Genomic DNA, 11,657 nt, shown 5'->3' with positions numbered 1-11,657 from the left:
TTTGATCAAGTAAACTAAAGTGTTTGGAAAGTTGGTCAAATTACACTTACCTATGCACCTTCCATCATTGTAAAAGATAATATAGGGGTAAGATTCAATACTTTAAACTACTTTATCTAAGTAGTCCATCAAAACGGTATTTGTATGCAACAATTTATTCGGTAAACGCTTAGCAGTTAAGACCGTAAATTTCGTCCCTCTCACTTACCAAGTAAGACTCTCCATCATTTCTTACCAGATGAGATGTTTGACCTTTGTCATGTTCATCTGGTAAGGTAAATGACCTGGTAAGCGCTTACTGAATAATAAGTCACTATAAGAGAATGAGTTTTTTAGGACGTCTAGCCGTTTTAGACCTGTTAGAGCATTTAATAGAATAAGACTAGTAACTGAGTTATATATAATGACGTTATAACAAGTCGTTAGAATGAAGTTGGTATAAAAAGTTAGACAATCTTACATGACAATAAATAAATCATCTTATTAGCCTTTTTAGATAATATTTTTCTATTAGTCTTTTTTTTATAGGACGATTTTGAAAAGTGTCGTATAAAAAAAAGACAAATAGGACATTTTTCAAAAGTATTATCTAAAAAAACTATTAAGACGATTTATTTACTGTGTCCTATTAGATTGCCAAAATTTGTGAGCTTGTTAGGTCGCCTAACTTCTGTAGAAATTCGGGTTTTCGATTGCTTGGATTCCACTGAAAGCCGTGTAACACTTTCAGATTGAAGTATTTCGATGGTACAATCGAATCGGATAAAATCAGTGGTTTTCGAACAAAGAATTGATTGTTATGAATCTGTGTACCTCTTCAAAATCAAAATGACCAATTCGAAAATGAATTCAAAAACGGCAGTTTTTGAACCCTAAACCGGGTTTAAAATTTTAAATTCGAATTTTTGAAGCATTTTTCACAAAGCAATATTACCCGAATAAAAAATTTCCAAGCTGACCTAGCTCGACCCCAGCCAGGGGCTGTCGCCCCTTGGACCCCGCCACCGGGGGCGCTGCCCCCGGACCCCGTTGTTTAGGGGCTTCGCCCCTTAAATCAAAATAAACTCAAACAAGTGTGCACTCTGCACCTTCCTTACTTGTTCGATATTAATCATGATTACATTGATCAACAAATTAATCCCATTACACTTAAATGATATTAGTGATACAAATCACCAACAACTTCGTTCTAATAATTTATTGTAACGCTATTGTATAAGACGTAAGATTGTTGGTCTTAAAACTTAAATGCGTTGTTACGCTAAAAGTTGGTATGTTTTTTTTCCGTGTTTCGCTTAAGGAATCATTTGCTACCGTCGAATATGGACCGTGTTTGTTTCGATGGCTTTCTAAAAGTAACCTTGGTTTCCTTTCTTTTGCATTATTGATTTGTATCCCAATTATACAAGTTTTTCAACACTCAATTTGCATACTATTAACATTGTATTTCCTTTTCGGCTTTATTTCCCCTTTAAGTAACAACGATGGCCTTCGGTTTTGCTTGCAGGATCATTGATGGCATGAAGTTGACACTGGAGTGCTTAGACCACTTTTAGTCTAAAGCAAAGATGTTGACGGTGTGTAAAAGAACGGTACGGAATTGAATGATCTAGAATGAGTTTCGACCGGGTAACGGGCGAGATGAAGTCATGCTTAGAAGGGTTGTACTATTTGAAGTGGGACTTGTAAATCCTTATTCCCAATTGCCTTGAACACATTTTGATTGATGAGTGCATATACTTATTATGGTTGTCAACAACCCAAATAGAAGTGCAACATTTTGGCTTTTATAGAGTGTCTTCATCTTGAAAAGAATTGTAAAAAGCTTTAAAAGTATTAAATAAAATAAATATCTAACAAAATTTGATTTATGAGGAGTTTGTATCTTTTGAGAATCTTTGATCTGTTTATTTTTGAGCAAATTGCATGAAAAAGTAATATGTTTTAATCTGATTTTTGTTTTAAGTAATGTACTTTCAAAACTTTCATTTTGATACCTAAGATGTGAAGTTTTAAACATTTAAGTACATGCGTAACCGGTTGAAGCATCAACCGGTTACCATGTTGATGAAGCATGTTGATAAAGCGAGTGATCTGATATCCAATTCAATATTATTTGATATTCAATCCAATTTCATCCCATCACTCATCACATCAGCATGATAACTGGTTAATGTTTCAAACAGTTGCCCGAGTACTTAAATGTTTAAAATTTTACATCTTAGGTACCAAATCTTATGAAGTCCCATGAAATACCAAGTATCCTATGGGTTTTCTAAATTCTTCGGTTGTGGGATTTTGTTGGAATCCCAAGAATTTTCAAATCCAAACTTTTTCTTTCAAACCTATCATATGTTTGGAATAGAATTCAATTCCGAATCCTTTCAAATCCTACTAAATCTCATAAACCAAATACGCCCTCCGTTTTTATTTTGTATAATGCTATATAATATTTTTTTGGTTAATATAATAAACATTTAATTCTTCTTATTTTAAATTCATCTGAATGACATCCCTCATAAGTTTTATATCTAAGTAGTGGATGTCAAGTTGTGTTAAAATTCTGGATTATCTTGAAAAATCATTGAATCTGGTAAGATATATATAAACTGAAATATTTGATAAACTAATTAAAAAGAATTATTATTACGCTGCATAAAAATTAAGGAAACTATGTTATATTTGTTGTAGGATAAGTGTGTCATCATCTAAAAGATATGACGATAGAGATAGATATATCAGAGTTAGATCAGAAGTGAAACTTTATATCAGTTAGTTACACGAACTTAAAAATGAAACTTTAATAAGTTGTACTTACGCACACTATACATGTAATCTTAAATTTTAAGTAACATGTATTAATAAACAGTACTTCATGTATAAAAATGGTTTTTAAATTTTTTGTCAAATGCTTTATAATATAGTATAGATTCCTCCATAGAATAAGAATATATAAAAATATTTTTTAATAGTAACAAAACCAATAAAACAAAGGGACAAAAAATGTAACAATTTGGGTTTAAATCTTACTTGTTATATATTTTTTTGAAGCAACATAAAGAGGGTGTTTGGGATTGATTGTGTATCTTAGGTGTTTTTTAACTTATTTCAGTCTGATACCAATGATAAGTTAAATACTAGTGTTTGGATGAGAAAAAATAAAACTGTTTATACCGGTGCCAAACCGGTAATAAGCAGTTTTTGATAAGTTAATCTTTCATGACTTATGAAAACTACTTATTACCAGTTTACCATTTTAACCCTGTTTTATTAATGTTTTTTAATTATTAATCTTGTTGATATAAATTTTTGTCAAAGATATTATTATAAATGATGAAATTTTTTTTTACCTATCAAAAAATCAAATAAATTAATAAGCAATCCAAACACTCCCATAAGTCAATAATATAGAAGACTATTTTTTTTTTTGGTCATTTTATATATATAAGCAAAATTTGCCAAACACTAAAAACAACTTATCAGCTTATTACTTTTTGGTACCGCTACAAGCTAATCCAAACATTTTTTACAAAACTTCGGTTTGATACCACATAAGTTAATAAACACTTTTACAAAAAAAATATAAGTTGTTTTAAATAAGTAATCCCAAACACACCCAAAGTAAATATTGATGCACTTATTTTAAGAAGGAAGATATATATAATTACCTATTTAAATGTCTAATTAAAAAAAGGTTAAATGCATGAAATAACAACCTAATTTTACAAAATTTCTTATTATAGCATTTTACTTTTGTTTTTCTTTATTACAACAATGTACTTTCAAATTATTTTGTACTAAGGCATTGTACTTTAAAAAATATACCCATAATAGCAACGGTAACCTGTTACCTTTTAAACCGGTTAACCCTTTGACTTTTTTACTTGTGTGACTTTAATGAGGTGATGTGGATGCCACATCATTTTGATGACTTAACTAGAATTAAAATAAAAACYTATTTCAAATTATTATTAGTGATTTTCATTTTTCATTGCTATGATCTAAAAAAACATTTTTTTTTACTTTTTCTTATTAAGTTGCATTCAAATTAAATATTCTTAGAATAAAATATTTATTAAATAATTATGAAACATTATTTTCGAGATATATTTTGTTTGTAAAAAAAGTATTTCCTATTTTATGTTGTTCAAATAAATACATATCTTTTAAAGTTTTATTCAAAATATTAACGAAATAAATTGTTATCTATATTTTTTTAATATTGTTATATTAAYAAATAATTCAAAAAAGTCTAATTAATTTAATATATTTATACGTCAAGTAATTTTTTTTGAACAAATATAATATATTATTTGAATGATAATATTTTTGGGTAAAAAAAATGAACAATTCTTATTTTCTTTTTTTCAAAAAACACATTTTTTAAAAATGTTAGCGAAATAAATTATGTTCTACTAGTTTTATTGATATTGATATATTAATGAATAATTTAGAATTTTTTTAATTCATTTAATACATTTATTAAATAACATGTAAAATATCTAAATATTAAAATTAAAAATACAATGTTTAATAAGAACTAGTAGATGCTATAATAAAATAAATTTGAAAGTACAATGATGTGGTAAGAAAGTCACATCACTATAGTACATGTGGACAACCTATGTGGACAATGAGGGCATGAAAACCTAGTATAATGGGTAAATTTAAATCAAAAGGTTACCCAATGCTATAATGGGTAAATTTTTCAAAGTACAATGTCCTAATAAAAAATAGTTTGAAAGTACATTGCTATAATAAGAAAAACTGAAAGTACAATGCTATAATAAAGAAATTTATGAAAGTAGATTGCTATTTTGTGCATTTTACCAAATTAAAAAAATATTGTTTTCTTTAAACAAATACAATTGTAAGATTAGTGTTCTAAAATGTTTGTTGTAATAACCGTCGTTGGGTGCCATGACTCACGGTTTATGTCGACCTTATGTTAGGCTTATGGGATGCCATGGCATGATGTGCGGTTTCATAAGGTAGTATTTGATTTTTTAAAATCTTTTTAAGTCACACCTTGAAAAATGTCGTGACCTTTTTTTTGTAAGGGTGTCCGGGCCAAAGCCCGACTAATCCCCGACAAATTTGGAGGCTAAACATGGCCCCACTTAAATGTCGCCAACACTCCACTCCCAGGGCTCGAACTCGGGTTCATGACTATGCCATGCCCAAGCCTTTACCACTAGGCTGGAAGGTCTTTGACAAAATGTCGTGACCTTGCTGTGACTTCTAAAGATTGAAGCTTAATCTTATCGATAGTGGCAGATCCGTAAACTCAGGTGATTGGGGGCCTATCGGTATAAAAAAAATCAGACACCGAATAATTCACTTGAACCAAAACGGTTTTGGATTATTCAGTTTGCATGTTAAATGGTTCAGTTAACTAAATACAATGGCAATAACTTACTGTTAGAAAATTACTGCAGAAAATTTGAAACAAACAGATTAGGATGTGATTAAGATCGCTATCCTTATAATAATATTAGCCCCCAGTAAATGCTGTTAGGTTATGACTAATTTATTCCCAGGATTAACTCAATCTAAATGATGATACATCAAATCATACATCAACATCTATTTTGTTGCAGGAGTTTGAAAAGAAGAAGAGAAAAAAATAAGAAAAAAGTAGTGTGACGATTCTAACAAGATGTTAGATATATACATGGACTATGGGTAACAGAAAAATTGTTAGTGGATAAGATTTTAAACTAAAAAAACCGCATACACGGATAAGGAACCACATTGTGCATAAATAAAAACCGGATTTTGTGAGAACCCAAATCAAGACCAAATCCTCTTATTTGATAAGGGAAAATTGCACCAAAATGGAACCAACTTTCATCTAATTTTTATTTTGGGGAACCAACTTTCAAAATCGTCATTTTGGGGAACCAACTTGCACCTGATTCCTATTTTAGGGAACCAACTTGCACCTGATGCTTATTTTGGGGAACCGACTTGCAAAATAATTATAGAGAAATAATTAAAATTCGTTTTTTTTTTCAAAAATTAATGCAATAAAATATATTTTTCATTTCAAATCTCGTTTTTTTTAAATTCAGATATCAAATCGAACATTTAAAAAAAAAAATCCAAATTGCCACAATAAAAATTATTTTTTACTAATGCAAAAAAAAATCAAGTTAATAGAAAAAAATTAATTGATGCAATTAGTTAGATATAAAAATCTTGAATGTGATATTTAATATTTATTTTTTATTGCATCAATTAATTTTTTCTATTAAATTGATTTTTTTTGCATTAGTAAAAAATAATTTTTATTGTGGTAATTTGGATTTTTTTTAAAAAAATGTTCAATTTGATATCTAAATTAAAAAAACGAGATTTGAAATGAAAAATAGATTTTATTGCATTAATTTTTGGAAAAAAAGGAATTTTAATTATTTTTCTATAATTATTTTGCAAGTTGGTTCCCCAAAATAACGATTTTGAAAGTTGGTTTCCCAAAATAGGAATCAGATGCAAATTGGTTCCCCAAAATGACGATTTTGAAAGTTGATTCCATTTTAGTATAATTTTCCTATTTGATAAACCAAACAGAATAAGACTTATAAACCACTCTCATATTAACTCCTCTTTTTATATGAGACAAAGTTTCTAACTATTGAAGACTATATCCAACATTTATGATAACAAAACAATTAATGTACGAAAAAACAATTGTCAAATGAAAAAGTGGAGGGATTCGTTAAAATGGATTGGCCACTAAGAGAAACTAATCACATGAGAATAAAAAGAGAACACCTTTTTCCCCCTAGATTGTATATTTTTAAACCTTGACTGGGGGGCAAAACACTCCATATAAGTCCGCCCTGCTCATCATCACGTCACGCCCCCACACACAATTTAAAACATTTTGCAAGATGGAAACAAGTCAAATAGTACAAGAAAATAAGAATAAGAATCAAATTAAAAAATTGAATTTCCATAAAAATAAGAGTTATGGTGAGATGGTAAGAAATATCTGTATCATTTGATCAATTTTAATTGAAGAGTTCCATTAGATAAACACTAATGAGAAGTATCAGATAAATTCATTTTTAGAGTGCAATTCATAGTTTGGTTTGAGATTAAAAATGATCAAGAGATCAAATCTTTTCACACTTCTCACTTTAACTTCTATTCTCACACGATCTTTCGTTTTATTTAAAGCTAATCGATGAGTTACTTTTATTTGAATTATGTAATATACGACTACGAGTTTTCTACTTAAAAAAATGTAAACCTTAGATTTACTATATATAGAATATTAAATAAATAAATTTAAAAACAATAAATTATACCTCCATCATTAATATCACATAAAGAAACTACTTTTGTATAAATAATTACGATATTTGACCTTGTTAACCAAAGTTTGACCAAATTCTAAAATACACCAAGGTTAAAATAAAAATTAAATTACAAAATCAGAAATTATGTAAAATATATATTAGAGAAATAATAAATGAAATAGATACGAGTTTTATACAAGGACGGCTAACGACATCAGAACGTCCTACTGCAAGATCGGCATATAATGAACTATTCGAGAACAATCCGTCTAACGTGCCCGACACTCTTCCATCTGTAGACTTCGTTAATCCTTTCGCATTTTTGTTACTGTAATAAATAGTTTAATTATCAACAGAATAATTAAAAAATATATATGAAAATCAACAATTCATGATAAATATTATAATAAATAATAAAAATGTATGAATTTTATTAAAAAAAATAGTTAAAAAGTAAATTTCTTTATTTTAATAAATTATATTTGATAAATTAAGTGATGGTAGAAATCTACCTTGGGATTGAGGGACAGAATGTGATCATGTAATCGGCCCCTGCGCACGTGAACGTACTCGTGGCATCATCGTAYGCGTARCTGTAWGATCTCGGACACGYCGCCTTAAACACCTGCGMGTAYGCCGTCGGCCGACACGTCTCCGGAGTCCCAAACGCCCCTTTACAACAATACTCCGGCGACCCAAACGCATCACATGCACTTCGACACCCTCCGCCACCGTCAACCCGCAGCTCAGTAGGGCACCGCCGGTTCAAATCATCCACGCATCCCGTCGTCACACAGTTACCCGACCCACCGTTCACCTCCACGATCATCTGTAAATTATACCCGTCGACGAGGCTGACATCGTAAAAGTCCTGTGTGGAACCTGATCCCAGTGTGAACTCCGCCAAGGTGGCCGGCGGGGTTGCTCCAGCATCATGGCATTCCATTTCTCCGGTACCACAATCAGCCGTGGCACATGACCAGTGACCTGATCCATCGACGGTGCAGCCTGTTCTTCCCCAAAACCGACCGGACCAGCCCGCCGGAGCTTGGAATGAACGCGAGTTTCCGTTTGCGAGCTCGAATCCCGTGCTATCAAGAGCTGGTTTTCCGAGAATTCCCGGCCAAACTGTGTAGCTGCACTTGTTCACAAACGTAAAAGTGGCACCTGAAACTGATCCTGAAATATGAACATAAGGCAAATTCGATCGGATTTCAATTAAAAATCAAACTCTGAACTATTCCAATATGCGAAACATTAGAACAAAGACAGCTGAAAAAGGGAGAAAACTAAGGTCAAACCTCCATTAATGTACCTTGAAGAATGAAGAACAGAAGAGATGTAAGAACCAAATTATAGTGACCCATATGGAAAATTGGCTACTTTGCGATGAAATAAGTTGTGGGTAGATGATGTTACTGAATGAAGAACAGATTTAGGGTTTATATGAAGAAGAAAAGGATCAAGATGGGATAATTTCTAAGAAAATATGGGGAAGTTTAGAAAGAAGGAACAAAGGAAGTGTTGATGAAGGGAGATTGGTTTTGCTATTTATAGAAATCGAAAAGCACCTGCCGATTTATGGGGTGTGTCTTTGTGTGTGTTTCAACACCTTTCTTTTTCAAGAAAGACGATGATAAGACCATCTTCAGATATTCCTCTAGTTTTACCTTATTTCCATAAGACAAAATTACATCTCGTACCGATTGGTTTCATATTGACTCCAAGGTCAAAAGTATCCTGAGGTTCTAAGTTCAAATTCAAGGAGGAATAAAACTCTCCTTGTAGCTATGGATGTACAAATGCGGTGACTCTGGGTTATCTGCAAAGCAGATGGTCGTCTTGGGATTAGTCGGCTCGCATAGCGAGTTGGATATTCAGGTTAATAAAAAAAATTAAATATCTAAAATTAGTAACTTAAAAGAAAATGTGAATCACAATTAATTTGAGTATGAATTACATTTTTGGTCTCTATAGTTTGTTCAAAGACTGATTTGTCTCGTCTAACGATTGCTAACTGCAATATTAACTCCAGGGGTCTTGAGTGTTATGAAATTGAAAAATTATGGACCATTAGTATAAATAGCTCATTTCAGAGATGCAATTTCCAAAATATGAGCAAACCACACAGACCACTAGTGTAATTCACTCTTTCTGTAATATAAATTGTTTAATGTTATAATTATAAACGAATAATCATTTACAAATTAATAATTGTATAAACTTATAAATCATTTTTCATGTTGTTGTTTCACATATGAAATAATGGAATGTTTATATATATGAAACGTTTATAAATGTTCTGTTTGCAGAAAAAATAGTCATGAACATTTCACATATGAAACAACATTGTATTTTAACACGTATTGTTTTATATACAAAATAACTGATAAAAATGATTTCTAAGTTTATAACAATTATAGAGTTGATAAAAAATGTAGCGTTATGTTATAAACTATGTCCATCGATTTCATTGTGAAAAATTCTTGACGTAAAACATTTTTTGGTCTTAAAATGATGAAACGGCTGATCTACGAGATCAACCGTTTTATAAAGGTTTTAGATTAATAATTAAGATTTTAAAAAATGTTTTTATGTGAAAAATTTGTTGATGAATACCTTTTTTCACCTTTATTATGTTGGATTCAGTATTTTTCATAAAAGTTGTGGGAATAAAAATTAATGTTAGGTTCTCGAATTCTTATGTTATCCAACTTTATACTGAAAATTTGTAATAACACATTGTAGTGTTGGTTTTAGAATGATAATGACTAACACAAAAAGTGTTTATAGAAGGGAGCTGGATTTGAATACAAATACAACAAATTTTCATTTTTCAATACAGATTTGTTGCAGAAGTCAGTAAGGTAAGACCTGATCCTAAATAATATAGATGATAACAAAACTATACAACATTAGGATCATATATGTGATACCTTTTATGTGGGATAATCCAGATATATCCTTATTCGAGATGCTTGTAAGTAAGAAATTATAGCCGTACATGTTAAAAGTTGACGACCCAAGATTAGGAAACAGTATAATCAATCTTTAATTCTATAAACGTATTTTTTTCTATTTTCTTTATTTACTTTTTGTTTACCGATAAGCAAGTCTTGGCTTTAACATTAAGACACATCTTTTTTTTGCATAAAATAGAAAAAGGGCACGTGAACTGATAGAAAACTCGACCTATAAGTGATTAGGTCCTGACATTTTGGGCAAATTAAACAACCAAATCATAAGTATACCGGTTTCATGAACTCATGTAGATACCCATGATCATGACTTATAACTTATTATCTATCAGATGGAACATAAATACGGTTATAAATGTTTTTATAGAACCTATCAGTCATTTAAAAGTCCCACATAAATTAGGTTATAAACATTACTTTATCCTTTTAGCTTTTTTGATTATATATGATTAAAATAAAACTTTATTAATATTGATTTTATAATATTTTCATAAAATATTAATTGCATATATATTTTAGGGTAAGTTGACATTCAAATACATACGTGAATGTTGGTTAGGTGTGATATGTATTATATTCTATGCATAAAACATTCATTTCTTTGTTTATTAGGTAGTTTATTTTTTTTTATCCCAACCTTAATGTTCTTTTTATTACTTTATTTTCCATTTGTTTATACTTGGAGTTAAATTGAGTGATTAACTTATCTTTGTACCATTTGAGTAGACGTGATCTTAATTTGAAAGCACATATTCTATGCTGCAGCATTCCAACAACATTGAACTGTTATTAAACGGCCTTTTGGGAAGTGCTTAATGATTCAACTGCCAATTTAGAATGAAGACAAGATTTTGTTATTTCAGTGGATAAAGACTTATACAGCTGGGCCGAAGGTTTTTGGATGTTACTTTTATTTTTTATGTGATGCTACCTTTTTTTCTCTTTCCACCTTTTGTCTCTCTTTTGGGAACCATGACTTTTCCAAGGTTTTTGTCTTCTTCCTCGACTCTTTTGTATAAATAGGGACCTTAGTTGCTTTCATTTAACCATCCCACAGACTTTTAAGAATCAGATATGAACTTCTTATGTTTATGCAAGTTAGTTTTTAATTTTCGTTAAATAATGTTCTTTATTATGAGTTGCTGAAACATTGTTTTTACTTTATTTACTTTTCTTGTCATTTAATTTCCGCTCTTTATATCCAGTCATTTACTTTCCGTCATTTATATTTATGTTTTTACTTTTCTATTCTTTATATTTCTTGTCATTTAATTTATGTAATGAGTAGCTAATTCCAATAGCTTGGGTGTAAAACCACTACAAAAATGCTGGGTATCAGCGAGGGAAAATTCCCTCGCTGATCCGTCGCTGA

The 11,657-nt window shown here is 30.3% G+C and overlaps 1 protein-coding gene across 1 annotated transcript; it reads right to left on the bottom strand.

Moving 5' to 3' along the window:
- Positions 1-7,421: 7,421 nt before the first annotated feature.
- LOC112512708 (thaumatin-like protein 1) lies at positions 7,422-8,808 on the bottom strand. Its single transcript, XM_025118814.1, has 3 exons — positions 8,623-8,808; positions 7,820-8,486; positions 7,422-7,635 (listed from the first exon to the last, which is right to left on the bottom strand). The coding sequence occupies exons 1-3, from the start codon at positions 8,672-8,674 to the stop codon at positions 7,443-7,445; spliced, it is 912 nt and encodes a 303-aa protein (XP_024974582.1). The 5' UTR covers positions 8,675-8,808; the 3' UTR covers positions 7,422-7,442.
- Between the last annotated feature and the right edge of the window lie 2,849 nt (positions 8,809-11,657).

The sequence above is a fragment of the Cynara cardunculus genome (genome assembly GCF_001531365.2).
Source record: "Cynara cardunculus var. scolymus isolate 2C chromosome LG 5, CcrdV1, whole genome shotgun sequence".
NCBI classification, from domain to species: domain Eukaryota; kingdom Viridiplantae; phylum Streptophyta; class Magnoliopsida; order Asterales; family Asteraceae; genus Cynara; species Cynara cardunculus.
The sequence above is the reverse complement of the archived record's forward strand: the minus strand, read 5'-3'. Positions and strand labels throughout refer to the sequence as shown.